This window comes from Harpia harpyja, unplaced genomic scaffold (genome assembly GCF_026419915.1).
Source record: "Harpia harpyja isolate bHarHar1 unplaced genomic scaffold, bHarHar1 primary haplotype scaffold_224, whole genome shotgun sequence".
NCBI classification, from domain to species: domain Eukaryota; kingdom Metazoa; phylum Chordata; class Aves; order Accipitriformes; family Accipitridae; genus Harpia; species Harpia harpyja.
Window position 1 is genome coordinate 65699 of NW_026293223.1, and position 18179 is coordinate 83877.

The 18179-nt window shown below is 52.1% G+C and overlaps 1 protein-coding gene across 2 annotated transcripts in view; it reads left to right on the plus strand.

The window, feature by feature from the left end:
- The first annotated feature begins 1365 nt into the window (after nucleotides 1–1365).
- The window catches only part of LOC128138280 (IgGFc-binding protein-like), a 31344-nt gene continuing 14530 nt past the window's right edge, over nucleotides 1366–18179 (plus strand). For both annotated transcript variants that reach the window (XM_052779575.1, XM_052779574.1), the window contains exons 1-13: nucleotides 1366–1795; nucleotides 2582–2635; nucleotides 5576–6799; nucleotides 6893–7224; nucleotides 7474–8041; nucleotides 9996–10597; nucleotides 11107–11674; nucleotides 12364–12950; nucleotides 13652–14219; nucleotides 14905–15104; nucleotides 15648–15789; nucleotides 16349–16680; nucleotides 17309–17882. In XM_052779575.1, the coding sequence (XP_052635535.1) occupies nucleotides 2584–2635; nucleotides 5576–6799; nucleotides 6893–7224; nucleotides 7474–8041; nucleotides 9996–10597; nucleotides 11107–11674; nucleotides 12364–12950; nucleotides 13652–14219; nucleotides 14905–15104; nucleotides 15648–15789; nucleotides 16349–16680; nucleotides 17309–17882 (5749 nt within the window). In that variant the 5' untranslated portion in view covers nucleotides 1366–1795; nucleotides 2582–2583. The remainder of the gene's footprint in view (nucleotides 1796–2581; nucleotides 2636–5575; nucleotides 6800–6892; nucleotides 7225–7473; nucleotides 8042–9995; nucleotides 10598–11106; nucleotides 11675–12363; nucleotides 12951–13651; nucleotides 14220–14904; nucleotides 15105–15647; nucleotides 15790–16348; nucleotides 16681–17308; nucleotides 17883–18179) is intronic.

An 18179-nucleotide genomic window follows, 5' to 3' on the forward strand; every position in this document is an offset into this window, starting at 1 on the left:
CTGCACCCATCGCAACATCCCCTGTGGGTCCTGCATCCATTGCAACATCTCGTCTGGATCCTGCACCCATCGCAACGTCCCTTGTGGGTCCTGCACCCGTTGCAATGTGTCCTGCACCCATCGCAATGTCTCCTGTGGGTCTTGCACCCATTGCAACATCTCGTCTGGATCCTGCACCCATTGCAATGTGTCCTGCACCCATTGCAACATCCCCTGTGGGTCCTGCACCCGTTGCAATGTCTCCTGTGGGTCTTGCACCCATTGCAACATCTCGTATGGATCCTGCACCCATTGCAACGTCCCCTGTGGGTCCTGCACCCATCGCAATGTCTCCTGTGGGTCCTGCAGCCATTGCAACATCTGGTCTGGATCCTGCACACATCGCAACGTCCCTTGTGGGTCCTGCACCCATTGCAATGTGTCCTGCACCCATTGCAACGTCCCCTGTGGGTCCTGCACCCATCGCAATGTCTCCCATGGGTCCTGCACCCATTGCAACATCTCGTCTGGATCCTGCACCCATTGCAATGTCTCCTTTGGGTCCTGCACCCATTGCAACATCCCCTGTGCGTCCCGCACCCCTTGCAACATCTCGTATGGATCCTGCACCCATTGCAACATCCCCTGTGGGTCCTGCACCCATCGCAATGTCTCCCATGGGTCCTGCACCCATTGCAACATCTTGTCTGGATCCTGCACCCATCGCAACGTCCCTTGTGGGTCCTGCACCCATTGCAATGTCCCCTGTGGGTCCTGCACCCATTGCAACATCTCATATGGATCCTGCACCCATTGCAACATCCCCTGTGGGTCCTGCACCCATTGCAACATCTCGTCTGGATCCTGCACCCATCGCAATGTCCCTTGTGGGTCCTGCACCCGTTGCAATGTGTCCTGCACCCATTGCAACATCTCGTATGGATCCTGCACCCATTGCAATGTCTCCTGTGGGTCCTGCACCCATTGCAACATCTCGTCTGGATCCTGCACCCATCACAACATCCCCTGTGGGTCCTGCACCCGTTGCAATGTGTCCTGCACCCATCGCAATGTCTCCTGTGGGTCTTGCACCCATTGCAACATCTCATCTGGATCCTGCACCCATTGCAACATCTCCTGTGGGTCCTGCACCCATCGCAATGTCTCCTGTGGGTCCTGCACCCATTGCAACATCTCGTATGGATCCTGCACCCATCGCAACGTCCCTTGTGGGTCCTGCACCCGTTGCAATGTGTCCTGCACCCATCAGAATGTGTCCTGTGGGTCCTGCACCCATTGCAACATCTCGTAAGGATCCTGCACCCATCGCAACGTCCCTTGTGGCTCCTGCACCCGTCCCAACATCCCCCATGGCTCCTGCACCCATCGCAACGTCCTCCAGCAGCCTTTTTGCAAGGAAAACGTCGCAGGCGAAGGAAACCAGCTGCACGTTTTCAAGTCCTGGCTCCCCGAATTGCACCAGAATCTCCAATTCTCAGGAACTCCGGGGCAGTTTCGTAACCCGACCTCCTTGGGTCGTGCCAAGACTCGGCAGCCCCTACCCCATCCCCCTTCCACGAGATTTTTGCCGAATCAGCTGAAATCAGCCCAAATCAGCCCTTTTCGGAGCCAATTCCTTCTCCTGCTGCTCTCAGGGGGAGCTCCGCGAGGAGATTCTCAGGAAAACACAGCTAAGCCCCGTCTGGTTATAAAAAGGGAGAGTTTGGGACCAACCCTGCACTTTTTTTCTTCATCCATCCTCACGTGTCCATGGGCTTCGGGGAGAGGAACGAGAGACGCTGATCGGAGCCTGCCGGTAAGTGATGTGGGGTTGGGAAGGGTTTTCCTTTCCTTTTTTTTTTGTTTTTTTTGTTTTCCTCGCATTTTGCCTCGTCCTTTCGGGCGTGAGCCCAGGTATGTCCCATCTGAGCAAAACAAGGTGTCGGTGATGCCTTCACCCACCACGCGGGAGTCCCAGGTGGGTTAAATTGACTATAAAATTATTTTTAAAAGGGTTTTTTCTCCTTCCCAAGCCCGGAGAGAGATGGTTTAGACGAAACCCGTGTTGTAAATCCCCACTGGGTGCAACAAATTGGGTGAGGAACCCAACAGAAGTTGAGCGCTGGGTGGGGATCAGCAGCTCTGAGAACGTCCGGAAAGTGGCTAGAAGGGTTATCCGTGCTATTTGGCCCCGTTTCGACCCAAATTTTGGCTTTTTCGGGGGGAGATTTCGTCCTCGGGAAGTTTTGTGGAAGGTTACTGGGAGGGTTTGATGGGAAGGGTGGGGTCTTGGAGGTGGCATCAGGGAGGGGTTGAGGGAATGTTGGGTTGGGTGCGGTGGAAAGGGGACAACTGGGGTGTCATTGGGTTGGGGGGGCGTCAAGCGGGATTTGACCCCAAGCGAGTCACGCGAGGTTGCCGTCGGGTGGAAAAAGTCTTTTTGGGCCAATTTTGGGTCAAGTGGGCAACTCTGGAGATGCCAGGCTCCCCTTTGGGCTCCTCGTCCCTGCGTGGTTTTTTTTTTTTCCCACCCACCCCTCTTCAAAAAAAAAGTACATTTTCATTTTTGGGGTGGTTTTGTTGGTTTTTTTTTTTTTTTCAGCGATGGCGATGGGCAGGATGTGGCGGCTCCCGGCTTGGCTGGCTCTTTTCTGTGGTGAGCAACAACCCAACCCTATTCCCCTCAAAAAAAAAAAAAAACAAACCACAAACCACAAAAAAAACTTAATTTCCTGGGTTTGGCGGGTATTTTAGGGCTTTCTACTGCAGGTTTCTGCAGCAAAAAGTCTTTATTCCCTTTTTTGGGAGGGGGGCAGAAAATTTCCCTTATTCCCTCATTTTCCCCCAGCAGAAAGATTTTATTACCTCTTTGCCTCTTCACCAAAAATCTCTCATCCCCTGTTTTGGGTTTTTTTTTCACGAAGAAATCCTTCTCACCAGCTTTTTTTTTTTTTTTATAGCAAAGAGCCCTTATCACCGGCTTTTTTTTTTTTTTTAATAGCAAAGAGCCCTTATCACCCTTTTTTTTTCCCCAAGGGAAAAAAAAAAGGGTGATAAGGGGGAAAAAAAAAAAGCGCCCTTATTTCCTCATTTTTTAAAGAAAAAACCCACTTGTTCTCTGTTTGTTTGGGGGGTTTTTTGAGGTTAAAAAAAAAATTATTACCTGTTTGGGTGTTTTTTTCCAGAAAAAAAATGCCTTATACACTCAGGCTTTCTTTTAGAGGGGGAAAAAGCTCTTATCGCCTCTCTCTCTCTTTTTTTTTTTTTTTTTTTTTAGGAAAAAGCCTTTTATTTGTTCTTATTTTAAGAAAAAAGACGTTATTGACCTGGTTTTTGTTTGGTTTGGTTTTTTTTTTCCCTCGGGGAAAAAAAGCCCTTATCTGATTTGGGCTTTTTGGCCACAAAAATGTCTTTATTCCCTGTTTCTTTCAGAAAAAAAAGCCCTTACTCCCTCTCCCCCCACCTAAAATAATTATTACCTGTTTTCTTTCACCCAAATGCCCCTATTACCAGTTCTTTTTCACCAAAAAGCCCTTATTACCTTCTTTTTTTTTTTTTTTTTTTCAGGAAAAAAACCACTTATCACAATTTCCTTACAGGAAAAAAGCCCCTTATTACCTTTTTTGGGGGCAGAAAAAAAATTCTATTTTTTCATCAACCTCCACTCTCACCTCTTTGTTTTTCAGCAAAAACCCCTTTTTAGCTCTTTTTCTTTCAGAAAAACAACCTGATTTATTTTTTCTTCCAGCAAAAAAGCCCTTTTTACCCATTTTTATTTCTAGCCAAACCTCATTATTCCCTGTTTTTCAACAAAGTGCCCTTATTCCCTGTTTTCTTTAAGGAAAAAAAGTGCTCAAATTAGCTGTTTTTACCAAAACAGCCCTTATTACCTGTTTTTTTTTTTTCAGAAAAAACCCTTATCACCTGCTTTTTCTTTTTCTTTTTTTTTTTTAATCAAAGAGCCCTTATCACCTTTTTTCCCCAGCAGAAACCCTAATTTCCTTTTTTTTCCACCCAAAACTCCATGTTACCTATTTGGTTTTGAGCATAACGTTCTTATTCCCAGGTTTGGGAATATTTTTTGGTTTAAAAAAGAAACCAAACCAATACTTCTCACCAGTTCATGATACAAAATGCCAATATTCCCTGTTGTTTGGGTTGATTTTTTTAATTATTATGAAATAAATAAGCCCATATTACCTGTTTGGTTTGTAGATTTTTTTTTCCTTAAGAAAAGAAGGAAAAAAAAAGCTCTTTTTAACCTGTTTTGCGTTATGGGTTCTTTTCAGGAAAAAGCCCTTAGTCCCTCTTTTTTTTTTTATCGCATTAAAAAACCTGTAATACCTGGGGTTTGGTTTGCGGTATTAGGGTTTTTTTCCCCCAGAAAAAAACCCCAAAACCACCTTATTACCTGTTTTATCGGAGAAAAAATAAAAAAAAAAAGCCCCCATCACGTCTTCTTTTTTCACCCCCCCAAAATCCTAACCTGTTTCTCACCAAAACCCTTTTATCTGTTTGTTTTTTTTTTTTCCATTCAGAAAAAAGCCCTTATTATCTGTATTTTTTCAGAAAAAAATCCTTATTTTTTTTTTTTTTAGGAAACAGCCACACACCTGGCTGTGTTTTTCATAAAAAAAAAATTTAATTTTTTTTTAAAAGCCCTTATTACCTTCTTTTATTGGTTTTGTTTGCTTTTTTAAAGAAAAAACCTTACTGCCTGGGAGTTTTTCATCAAAAAGCCCTTAAAACCTGTTTTGTTTTCACCAGAAATCCCTTATTAGTAATTTTCTTTTCGGAAAAAGCCCATATTCCCCATTCTTTTTCAGCAAAAGACTCTTATTTTTATTTCCCTCAGCAACAAAAGCCCTTACTACCTGTTTTTTAGGAATTTTTACTGCAAGTTTCTACAGCAAAAAACCGTTTATTTCCAGTGGAGTTTTTTCAGGATTTTCCACTGCAATTTCTGCATCCAAAAAAACCCTTTTCCGCCCCTTTTTTTACCCCTGGAACTTTCTGCAGGTTTCTTCTGCAAAATGCCCTTTTTCCTGATTTTTATTTTTTGGGCCTTTCTATTGTTATTTCTGCAATAAAACGCCTTTATTATATGCTTAAAAACCCACACACACGCACAAAAAAAAAACCCAAAACCCAAACCTCACACTTTCTATCACAATTTCTGCAGCAAAACACTTTTATTCCCCATTTTTATTTTTCAAGACTTTCTAACTGTACGTTTCTGCAAGGAAAAAAATCAACCCTTATTCCCTAATTTCTAATTTTCGGAAATTTCCGTTGCAATTTCTGCAGCAACATTTATTTCTTCAGAACTTTCTACTGTGCGTTCCTGTGGCAAAAAAAATGTTATTCCCTATTTTTTAATTTTTTTTTTTCAGAACGTTCTACGGCAGGTTTTTTCAGCCCCAACCCCCTCATTCCTTGTTTTTTGCAGAACTTCCTATTGCATGTTTCCAAAAAAAACCCCAAGCAGCCCTATTTCTTGATTTGGGTTGGTTTTTTTTGGCCGAAATTTCTCCTATAATTTCTGCAGCCAAAAAACCCACCCCACCCCAACCCCTCTTTTCCCTTCTTTTCCCAGGTCTTTCCACCGCCACTTTCCGTGGCAAGGAATTCTTCACTGCCTTCCCGCAGAACAACGATGAAAGCATCTACCCCGACCTCCAGCTCGTCTTCACGGCTTACTTCACCTCCACCAAGGTGACGGTGACGGCGCACGGTGGCACCTTCACCCACGCCGTCACCCTCGGCAAAGCCGAAAAGGTTTCCGTCCGCATCCCCAGCAACATGGAGATCGTCGGCACCCAGATTTCGGATAAAGTCATCTCCGTTCAGTCCACCGAGGAGATCTCCGTGGTCTCTGTCAACGCCAAAAAGCACACCGTGGGTGCCGCCACCGTCTTGCCCGTAGAGAAGTTGGGCGACCAATACTACCTGGTGACGCCGGAGGACACCAGGGTGGACGGCGTGAAGGAGTTTGTTGTGGTGGCTGGGAAGACTTCGGCCCGAGTTTCCATCGACGTCAAAGGCCAGTTTTATTACAACGAGAGGAATTACTCCCCTGGGTCCACCCTCCGCATCTTCTTGCACCCCTACCACAGCTTCCAACTGCAAAGCAGCTACGATTTGTCCGGCACCAAGATCACGTCGGACAACGCCGTCGCGGTCCTCAGCGGACACAGCTGCGTGAAGGTTCACACCGCCTGCGATTACGTCGTTGAGCAGCTTCTGCCGGTCGCCGCGTGGGGGAAACTCTACGTCGTCCCCCCCGACCCCTTGCAGAAGAACGTGGACTTCGTCTACGTTGTGGCGGCTGAGGAAGCCTCCATCACCTACAACACGGGTACTTCGGTCGCCACCAAGGACATCGCGGCCGGGGAGGTCCAGAAGTTCAACGTTAACCAAAATTTGTTTCTTTATGTGAGTGCTTCGGCTCCAATTCAGGTGGTTTTCTTCTTCACCGGTGCCCATAACGGCTTGATTGGGCAAGACCCCTTCCTACTCAACATCCCACCCGTCTCCACCTACTGCCCATCCTACCGGGTCAGCAGCTTGGACGACTACGAGAACCACGTGGTCCTCATCGCCCGTAACGCCGACGCCAAGGCCGTCACCCTCAACCAGAAGACGGACAGTACCATCTCCTGGCAAGCGATTCCCGGCACGGACTTCTCCTGGGCCACCGTCACCACGAGCGGGCCGGGAGAAATCCAGAGCGCCGAGCACCGGTGGGCACCCCTTGGGCTCCTGGTCTTCGGCTTCCAGAATTACGCCGGTTATGGCTTCGCTGGTCTTTGCGCCGCGAGTAAGTAGGGCCAACGCGTGGTTGCGTCTTGCTGACGGCTGGGTCTTCTCCGTGGTGGCCATCCGTGGGGGTTTTTTTTCTCTTTTTCTGCAGCTTCTGCTCCACATTCCTGTGAAGATGAGGGCTGCGAGAACTATGAGATAGTGGACGGGGGACCCAGGTACACCCAAGAATCTTCCTCGACCTGCTGGGCCACCGGCGATCCCCACTACCAAACCTTTGATGGGAAAGCCTTTGATTTCATGGGCACGTGCACCTACACCTTGACCAAGACCTGTGATTCGGATCCGACCCTGCCTGTCTTCAGCGTCGAGGCCAGAAACCAACAGAGGGGTAACCCAAAAGTCTCCTACATCGACTCCGTGACCATCTGTGTCTATGACATTACCATCACCGTGGTCAGGTCTGAGAATGGGATCGTGAGGGTAGGCAAGAAAAATAATTATCGAATCCAAAGCAATGTTTATGGTATTTCACTGGGATAATGTATTTAACGACGATCTTAAGGGTCTTTCCCAACCTAAACGATTCTACGACTTGTCACGCATGAGTCGATGACGCTACTGCGTGGTCACCTCTTGCAAGAAGACGCCTCGAAGCTCAAAAAAACTCAATTTTTTTGCCCCATGTTTGATGCTGTTTGTTTTTCACCTTTTTTTTCTTTTCTCCTCCAGGTGAACAACCATCGCTCCCATCTCCCCATCTCCCTCGCCCAAGGGAAACTTCACCTGCAGCAGAAGGGCAAGTCCGTGCTGATTAAAACTGACTTCAAGCTGAAGATCCTCTACAACTGGGATGACCACGTGGTGGTGAAGCTCCCCAGCACGCTCTTCGGCAAAGTGTGCGGGCTGTGCGGCAACAGCAACGGCAAAGCCTTCGACGACGCCCTCATGCCCGACGGCAACCTGGCGCAGAACCCCGTGGAGCTGGGCCAGAGCTGGAAGGTGCCCAAGAGCCATCGCTGCTGGGACAGCTGTAGCGGAGACTGCAGACGTTGCCGACGGGACGAAGAGGCAAAGTACATCGGGGAGACGTCGTGTGGGTTGCTCACCCAACGCTCGGGGCCGTTCGCGCGCTGCCACGCCGTCATCAGCCCCGACGTCTACCGGAAAAACTGCATCTACGACCTCTGCATGAACGACGGGCTCCACATGAAGCTGTGCCAAGCCCTCAAAGCCTACGCGGATGACTGCCAGGAGGAGGGAATCACCGTTTCTGGCTGGAGGACGCTGGCACATTGTCGTGAGTAGCTCTTGGGTGGCAGAAAAATCTTCCCCCTGGGTGGGCAGGGCGCTGCGACCTTAATTAAGGTGGGTGTGATTAAGGGGGGATGGGAATGAGCAGAAAACAGGCAAAAAAGGGAAATTACATCGTCGGGGGGGGTGGTTTCGCCTTAGCGCTCTTGAGCTGTCAAGCAAGGTGGGGCCAGGTCATTTTGAATCAGGCTGCACAAAGCTGGGCCTGAAAGGGCTCGGGGTTCCAAGCATCGCGGATTCATGGGAAAAGGTTATTGCAGCAAGTCCAAGCAGAAAGCCCAGGAAATCCATGAAGACTCCAGAAAGTCTATGTAGAAAGTCTGTGTAGAAACTCCAGAAAGTCCAAGTCCCAAAACTCCGTGCAGAAAGTCCGTGCAGACTCCCAAAAGTCTCTGCTGAAAGACCGGAAAGGCCATTCAGAAGGTCCAGAATGTCCTTTGAGACTCCCCAAAGTCTCTGCTGAAAGTCCATGCGGGCTCCAGAAGCATGACCATGTCAGGGAGTCTCCATGGAGACTCCCTGAAATCCATGCAGAAGGTCCAGAAAGCGATGGTGACCCCCAAAAGTCCCACTAGATAGGCCAGTAAGTCCAAGTCCCAAAAGTCTCTGCAGAAAAACCATTCAGAAGGTACAGAGAGGCCATGGAGACTCCCAAAAGTCTCTGCTGAAAGTCCAGGGAGTCCATGCAGGCTTCAGAAAGTCTGTGCAGAAAGTCCAAGTGCAGAAAGTCCAAGTCCCGAAAGTCCAAGTCCCAAAAGTCCAAGTCCCAAAAGTCCCTGCAGAAAGTCCATAAAGTCCATGGGGACTCCCAAAAGTCCAGGTAGATAGTCCAGGGAGTCCATGCAGGCTTCGGAAAGTCTGTGCAGAGAGTCCAAGTCCCGAAAGTCCAAGTCCTGAAAGTCCAATCCCGAAAGTCCAAGTCCCGAAAGTCCAAGTCCCAAAAGTCCATGCAGAAAGTCCATAAAGTCCATGGGGACTCCCAAAAGTCCAGGTAGATAGTCCAGGGAGTCCATGCAGGCTTTGGAAAGTCTGTGCAGAAAGTCCAAGTGCAGAAAGTCCAGGTCCCGAAAGTCCAAGTCCCAAAAGTCCAAGTCCCAAAAGTCCCTGCAGAAAGTCCAGGTCCCGAAAGTCCAAGTCCCAAAAGTCCAAGTCCCAAAAGTCCCTGCAGAAAGTCCATAAAGTCCATGGGGACTCCCAAAAGTCCAGGTAGATAGTCCAGGGAGTCCATGCAGGCTTCGGAAAGTCTGTGCAGAGAGTCCAAGTCCCGAAAGTCCAAGTCCTGAAAGTCCAATCCCGAAAGTCCAAGTCCCGAAAGTCCAAGTCCCAAAAGTCCCTGCAGAAAGTCCAGAAAGTCCATGGGGACTCCCAAAAGTCCAGGTAGATAGTCCAGGGAGTCCATGCAGGCTTCGGAAAGTCTGTGCAGAAAGTCCAAGTCCCGAAAGTCCAAGTCCCGAAAGTCCAAGTCCCAAAAGTCCCTGCAGAAAGTCCATAAAGTCCATGGGGACTCCCAAAAGTCCAGGTAGATAGTCCAGGGAGTCCATGCAGGCTTCGGAAAGTCTGTGCAGAGAGTCCAAGTCCCGAAAGTCCAAGTCCTGAAAGTCCAATCCCGAAAGTCCAAGTCCCGAAAGTCCAAGTCCCAAAAGTCCCTGCAGAAAGTCCAGGTCCCGAAAGTCCAAGTCCCAAAAGTCCAAGTCCCAAAAGTCCCTGCAGAAAGTCCAGGAAGTCCATGGGGACTCCCAAAAGTCCAGGTAGATAGTCCAGGGAGTCCATGCAGACCTCGGAAAGTCCGTGCGGAAGATCCAGAAAGTCCCCGACGACTCTACAAAGTACATGTAAAACTCCAGAAAGCCCACGCAGGTTTTCTTAGCGCTCAGCTGCACCTTCTTACGGCCGAGGAACGTTATCTCCACCGCGACCACGGTGTCCTGTCCCTTCGACAGCTCTCTCCTGCCCGAAGAACAGCAACTCCACCGCGTGCGGCACCGCCTGCCCCGCCACCTGCAACGCCGGCGCGATGCCCGCCGACTGCGCCGCCTCCGCCTGCGTGGAGACCTGCGAGTGCCAGGAGGGCTTCGTGTTTGACGCCGACGAGTGCATCCCCCGAGGCGAGTGCGGCTGCGTCTTCGAAGGTCTCCTCCACGGCCTCCACGAAGAGTTTTGGGGCGACAGCACCTGCACCAAGCGCTGCATCTGCGATGCGAAATCCCGGAGGGCCGTGTGCCGTTCGGCCAGCTGCCGTGCCGAGGAAGAGTGCCGGGTGGAGGACGGCGTTCAGGATTGCTATCCCAAGAGATACGGGACCTGCGCGGCGACCGGTGCCACCCACTACGAGAGCTTCGATGGTGGGAAGTTCATCTTCCAGGGTACGTGCATGTACCAGTTCGCTGGGTTGTGCCAGAAGAACCAAGGTTTGGTGGACTTCCAGGTGCTGGTGCAGAACGGCCGCCAGGACAACGAACTTCTGTCCTCCATCGCTCTCGTGGTGGTCAAAGTCTACGGCAAAACCATTGCGATCAGCCAGGAACACCCCGGCAAAATCACGGTGAGTTTAGGAAATGTTTCTTTATCTAATCGCCACGTTCTTCACTTTCTGCTCCTCACCCCAACCTCCTTGTCTCATTTCTTTTCTTCGCTTTCTGCTCCTCACCCCAACCTCCTTGTCTCATTTCTTCTCTTCCACCCTCACTCCTCTGTTTTTTTGTCTGTATCGGGTAATGCTGAATATTTTTCTCCAACTACGCCGCCGAGATCCAGAGCTACCAGGTCTGTTTCCCCCACGTTAATCAAGATGAGATTTAATCACCGAAATAGAAGGATCTCCACCCGTAAGCAGGAGATTGGTGCGTGATATGAGCCGTGGAGCCTCAGGCAGCGTTCACGTCAAAGCTGGTGGGCAGCTGTGCTTGGCGCAGATGTTTCAATCTGAAAAATCTTCGTCTACATAATTTGGGTGGAGCCCAAACGGCAGGTGGCGTGAAAAGACAATTTGCCTTTACTGTTGGATACCAAATTTGGGGGTTTTGGGTTTTTTTTTTTTGCTTTTGTCCTCAGATCAACGACCGGTTGGTCAACCTACCGTATTACCAGAGAGATAGGAAGATCTCCGCCTACAGAGATGGGCAGGAAGCGGTGGTAGAGACAGACTTTGGCCTCGCTGTCACCTACGACTGGCAAAGCCGCGTCACCGTGTCGGTGCCCAGCACTTACGCAAACACCCTGTGCGGCCTCTGCGGGAACTACAACGGGAAGGCGGGTGACGAGATGATGACGAAGGACGGCCAAGTGACGTCAAACCCCGACGCCTTTGGGCGCAGCTGGAAGGCGACCGACGTCCCAGGTTGCGTGGAGCTGTCGAAGGTGGAATGTCCTACCATGGCGGCGGCTCTGCAGCGCCAGGAGGTCTCGAAGTTGGGTTGTGGGATCATTCCGCAAGTGGACGGACCCTTCGTAGCTTGCCACGCTCGCGTAGATGCCAACAAATACTTCCAAAACTGCGTGCACGATTTTTGCCTCTTTCCGCACCAAGAAGCTGCGATATGCCGGATCATCGCCCGTTATGCCGCTGCCTGCCAGGCTGCCGGCGTGATCATCGGGAAGTGGAGGACAGACGATTTCTGCAGTAAGTTGGGCTAATTGGAGGGGTTTCTGCTTCGGGGGGGGGGTCACGAGCATCAAAGGGAACCCCAAGCCCGGGCCAAACCCATGTGGGGATGAAGCAGAGGTGGGAATCGTCTCGCTCAGTGGTGCTTTATCCCACCCGAAGTCTAGGTTGGTTGCATCGTCTCTGTTTACAGCCAATGCCCAGAAACCCTTCCAGGGATCAAGACGGCTACGGCGGGTCGAATAATTTAGCCCCAATAAGCACCAATTCCTTCGCATCGACTAAAAACGAGGGGGAGGGCTGATTGTCTGGATAGCTTAGAGGGCAAAACACAGGAGATGCACCGAAAATATCTAAATTAGGGGAGAGGGACCCGCCCGGGAAGTCGATTGGGGACCCAGCGTGGAAGCGATTCTGTCGCTTGAGGGAATGTCCTTGTTTCCTCGACGATAATGGGGAGAACTAGGTGATTTTGGGGCTAAAATCCCCACCTCCAAAGGGTTGAAATGTCCCTTATGGACACCCCTTCCCTCGTCATGCCCACAATGAGGAAGAGATGAGATTTAACGGTGAAGCGATTGGGTAAAACAAGATCTACATCTGGTCAACCTCATGACCAGGCACGCCGGTGTCCCTAATTGCAGGGAAATTGCAGGACCTGGCCTGCAATTTCCTCGCTCCTAACGAATCTCCTTGTCTCGTGGCAGGTATTTCGTGTCCTGCGAACAGCCACTACGAGATCTGCTCCCAGACCTGCAGGCAGACCTGCAGCAGCATCTACACCCCGGCGAAGTGCTCAGAGCGGTGCAGGGAGGGCTGCGTGTGCAACGACGGCTTTGTGCTCAGCGGTGACCAGTGCGTCCCCATTTCCCAGTGCGGGTGCCTCCATCGGGGCTTCTACTACAAGGCGGAGGAGACCTTCTTCCCCACCAAGCAGGAGAAATGTCAGTGCCAGGCTGGCGGCGGCGTCAACTGCCAAGAAGTTCCTTGCCCTGGAGACAGCGAAGGCAAACTCATCGACGGCGTCTTCCAATGCCAACCCGCCACGCCCAGGGTCTGCGTAGCCACCGGTGACCGCAACTATCTCTCCTTCGACGGGCTGGCTTTCAACATCTCGGGCACCTGCTCCTACGTCCTCACGAAGACCTGCGGCGGTGACAACGTCAAACCATTCGTTGTGAAAATCGAGAAGGACGGCCGGCAGAAGAGGAAGGTCTCCGGCATCCAAGCGTTGTCCGTTGAAGTCTACGGGCTCACGTTGACCTTGACACGAGGCAAGAAGGGAGATGTCATGGTAAGGCGGTACTTGGTCATCCCTCTCTTTCCGGGCCCAAACATGCCGGTGACAAAGTCTATGGGCTCATGTTGACTTTGCCATGAGGCAAGAGGGACACAGTCCCCGCCCACGCGGGGCGGTCCACCTCTTTTAGGGTACGAACGTGCTGACGTCAAAGTCTATGGGCTCGTGTTGACCTTGACACGAGGCGAGCGGGGAGCCGTCACAGTTAAGTCTGTGCTTTGTGCTCCATCTCGTTTTGGGGGCCAACATTTTGGTGGCAACGTCTACGGGCTCGTGTTGACCTTGGTGTGAGGCAACAAGGGACCTGTCACGGTGGATCGTGAAGCACAGCCGTACCTCTTTTTGGTTGCACGCGTGTCGGTGTCAAAGTCTCCAGGCTCACGTTGACTCTGGCGTGAAGCAAGAGCTGCACCCTCACAGTAAGGCCATGTTTTGTGGGCCACCTTTTTTGGGGTGCGAGCAGGGGAGCCCCCCAAAAATTCGTTTTCCTTGATGGAGGGAAGATCTCACCCCTATCTCCAAGACAAAGCCGGGCTCATCCCCACTTTGCCTTCCAGTTCCAAAGTGGGAGCCGTAAATTCATTAAAAGGTTGGTTGGAAGGTGTTCCCCCCAATGTTTTTTGCTCCTACCTCCGTAGTCTTCTCCTTGTAGCATCCTTGAGGCTCACTGGAGGATTTCTCTCTCTCGGTCCCAGGTGGACTCCATACTCCACCACCTCCCGGCCATCCTGAGCAAGGGACGGGTCCGGGTGCACCAACACGGGACGGGCGTCCTGCTTCAGACTGACTTCGGCCTCGTCGTAGGCTATGACCTCCACCACCACGTGACGGCCACAGTCCCGCAGAGCTACCAGGGCCACCTTTGCGGGCTCTGTGGCAACTACAACGGGCAACAAGAGGACGATTTCCGCCTCCCCGGTGGCCAACAGGCCGCCGACGCGGTGGTCTTCGGTTCTGCCTGGAAAACTTCCGACGCGTCTTGCAGCGATGACTGCCCCAAGGACAAGTGCCCCGTCTGCACGGAGGAGAAGAAGGTAGTCCTCCAGAAACCCAACTACTGCGGCATCCTCACGTTACCGAAGGGTCCCTTCGACTCCTGCCGCAACCTCGTCGAGCCAGACCTATATTTCCAAGCCTGCCTCCACGATCTTTGCCTCACCGGAGGGGACACCCGTGTCCTCTGCCAGAGCATCCAGAGCTACGCCGCTGCTTGCCAAGACGCCGGTGGCGTCATCGCGGCTTGGAGAAGACCGTCCTTCTGCCGTAAGTGGGGGCGTCGCGGGTGGGAAACGTCCTCCGTGGCCGGGAAGTCACATCTTGTTGGGATTAATGGAAAAATAGGGGGGCTTTGTAATTTATTTCTAAGGGACGCTGGGGTCGGGTGTCTGTGCTGACCACCCTCGATGCGTGGGGTGACGGAAATGGCGCTGTTGGGTTGGGAGCCCAGGGTGGGGAGGATGATGACGGCATGAAAATCGTTGCACCCGGGAAAAGCCAATGCAAGGGGGGGGGGTGCGTTTTCGTTGACGCTGGGGATAAATGAGAAAAGCCGACGCGAGCGCCAACCGGGTGTGTTTTCATCCACGGTTCGGGCAAGCAGGAGAAACCAACGTAAGGGCCAACCGGGTGGATTTTCATCGGCATTTTGGGCAAGTGGGAAAAGCCAACAGAAGCACCAAACCGGCGCATTTTTTTGTTGGTATGGGGTGCAAAGCCAACGCAAGCGCCAACGGGGGTGAACTTTCATTGACGCCGGGGGCAAACGGGAAAAGCCAAGAAAAATTCACTTCGGTCGTGCTCGTGTTGGCTTTTCCCACTTGTCCCCAACGCCAAGCGCCAACGGGTTGCGTTTTCACCAGCGCTGGGGCTCTGCCATCTCCTTGGGGTGCGTCCCCCCTGCTCTTCCACCCAACGGTCAATCTTGGGACGATCATCCTTCTCCTTCTAGCCCTCAGCTGCCCGGCCAACAGCAACTACTCCCTCTGCACCAACCTCTGCGTCAACAGTTGCACGGGGCTCGTGGATTCTTCTAAATGCCCCAAAACCTGTGTCGAAGGCTGCCACTGCAATAAAGGGTTCATCTTTGATGGGCACGGCTGCGTTCCCGAGGACAAATGTGGATGCTTTGTGGATGGGAAATATTATAAGGTAGTAATAGTCCCGAGTTTGGGGGGGGGGGGGGCGGGGGATTTTTTTTTAACATTTTCCTCCCGCCTGCGTTGCAGCACGTTGCTCCAAAGGCGATGTGCGCACGGCCCAAAGCACCTTGCAGGAAAAAAAAAAAAAAACACCAACCCTCAAAATCTTCCATCTGCCAAGCGATTCTGTGGTTTCACGTGAAGAAAATTGGGGCATTTCCAGCTCTTTTATCACTTGGCATAAAGGTGCTAGCACAGATGTGGATGCCCAGAGAGTAGCAATGCTTTCCACACCTGAAGGCGCTAAATAATAATATATTTTTCCTTCAGAGGAGGTGGAACAGGGCAAAGGGATTTTTTTTTCCCCTGAATTTTTTTTCTTGCAACAAAAGGGATCAATTCCTCAGCAATTCTGCATTTCGCAAAGCTGCTTATTCTCGCCGGTAGACCTCAAGATATTATTTTTTTCCCCCCTTCTGCATATTTTTATGCATTTCTGTGTAACGCAGTTTGCTTTTCTAATCATGACGCTTTGCAACCTCTCGCCCTGCAGCCCCACGAGTCGGTCTTGAAGGATAACTGCCAGCAGCGTTGCACGTGTGTCCCCGGCAAGGGCTTGACTTGCAGCAGCCACAGCTGCACCGATGATGAAACCTGTGAAATCCGGGATGGGATCTTGGGTTGCATCAATCAAAGTAAGGAAAAATGGAGTTGCTTGAGTTAAAAAAAAAAAGGGGGGGGCGGATCTTCGAGCCGGAGTAGATCCTGGGGCCGGTCTGGATGTTTAATTTAGAGGTGCAGGGTGAGGTGCAAACCTTACAGCAAGGGGAGACGGAGGCTACAGAGCCCGTCTCCCACCCTAAGAGGGTCAGGGATGCGATGGGAGAATTTTGGAGGCGCAAAATGCTTCAGAAAAGCCACCCCTTGGCTTTGTGTTCGCTCCCGTGTCCTGTTTTAACCACTCACCTTGCTCTTGAAGGATGGGTGCAATCTTGGGTGAGGATGAACCCAATCTCGACGCTTTTTTCCACGAACGGGGGGCGGAAAAGACAACTGAAAAGGGGAAATTTGGGTTTGGCGATGGATCGTTGTGCTCTGATTTACATCTCGGAGGTGCCAATCTCCTGCCAAAGCCCAAGGGGGGGGCAGAGGACGCTTGGTGGGACCTCAACACTGGTGAAGACGCTTGGTTTGCATGGTGACGTGGGATGTCCTCCTCACCGGGACTTCTCCCATGGTTTCTTCTCCTTCCAGACCCCTGCAAAGCCCTTCGGTGCCGGCCCAAGGAGAGGTGCAAGTTGAAGGGTGGCCAAGCCAAGTGCGTCCCAGCCCTGGTTGCCAGCTGCTGGGCTTGGGGGGACCCCCACTACCACACCTTCGACGGGCTCGATTTCGACTTCCAAGGCACTTGCACCTACACCATAGCCGAATCCTGCGGGAACGACACCGGACTGGTGCCCTTCAAGGTGGAAGGCAAGAACGACATCCGTGGTGGGGTGAAATCTATCTCCTACGTGAGCTTGGCCAACGTCAAGGTCTACGGCCAACACGTCTCCATCCACCTGAGGGAAGTGGGCAAAGTCAGGGTGAGTTGGCCTAAAATGGAGGGGAAATTGGCTTTTCCCCACCTCTTTTTTCATCCATCGCTTCCCCACCTCCTTTTCCGTCCATCTCCTCCACCGCGTTCAACCCCCTTTCCTGCTCCGTCAGAGCCACCGTTCTTTTTGGCTAAATTGATCAAACCGCAACGTGGGTTTTTGGAATGTTGGGCTATGCCGGGAATACGCTGCCTCGCATGGGGCGACCTGAGCTGGTTTTCTGCCCCTTGGGGAAGCCAAAACCACCAAAAGTGGCTGCAGTAGCTCTCCAAGAAACCTCAAAGCGGGTGGAACGCCCCCCCCCCCGGGAGGTTTGCGGTGGCAGCCGGCGCCTGCGAGTCGGGTGAGGCAAAAGCGAAGCCCGACGAAGGCAGCGATGTCCTGAAACTGGAGGATTTTGGGGGCACAGAGCATCTCGGCAGCCCCTGACGAGGTCGGCTCCAAGTTTTGGATCTTGCCAGGAGGCCACGGACCTCGCGGCGGGCGTTCGCTCGCTGCAGCGGGTGGTTGCGCGCCGCGGCGGGGCAATCGCATGCCGCAGCGAGGCGGTTGCAACCCCCCCCAAGCCCCCGCCGGTGCGTGAGCCGCGTTGACGTCTGGTTCCCCCCACCCGCAGGTGAACGGCGTGGTGACGCTGCTCCCGGTAAGCCTGGAAGATGGCAAGGTGCAGGTCTTCCAGAGCGGGCTCAGAGCCGTGCTGGAGACAGATTTTGGGCTCCGGGTAACGTACGACTGGAACTGGCATCTGCTTCTCGACCTCCCCAGCAGCTACTACAAACACACTTGCGGTCTCTGCGGCAATTTCAACCTCAAGCCCGAGGACGACGTCCCCGAGAGCGGCAGCGACCTCAACGCCTTGGTGGCCTGGGCCGGAGGCTGGAAAGTCCTCGACGACGACGACCCGTTTTGTTGGGATTATTGCGAAGGCACCTGCCCGGTGTGCGAGGAGGAGAAAAAAGAGCTGTACGGGGGCAACCAGTACTGCGGTCTCATCAAAAAAAGCTTCCAGGGGCCCTTCAAGGCTTGTCACAACGTCGTCAAGCCCCGGGAGTTCTACCGCAACTGCCTCTACGACGTGTGCATGAGCAACGGGGCAAAAAAAATCCTCTGCCAGGTGCTGGAGGCTTATGCGTCCACCTGCAAGAAGCACGGAGCCGTCGTGCATGACTGGAGGACGCCGTCGGGCTGCCGTAAGCAACGGGCTTCCTCCTCGCTCGATGTGGTTTTGCAAAGAAGGGGAATGTCTTGCAGGGGATGATGCATGCAAAGCACTCGGCGTTATTTGCACAGGGGGAATATCCAGCTCCGGGATGTTGCATGCAAAATAATCGATGCATTTGCACGGGGGTGGTATCCAGCCCCGGGATGTTGCACGCAAAGTACTCGGTGCATTAACACGGTGCGATATCCACCCCCCCGGAATGTTGCACGCAAAGGGCTTGATGCATTTATATGGCGCAATATCCAGGCCTGGCCACGTTGCATGC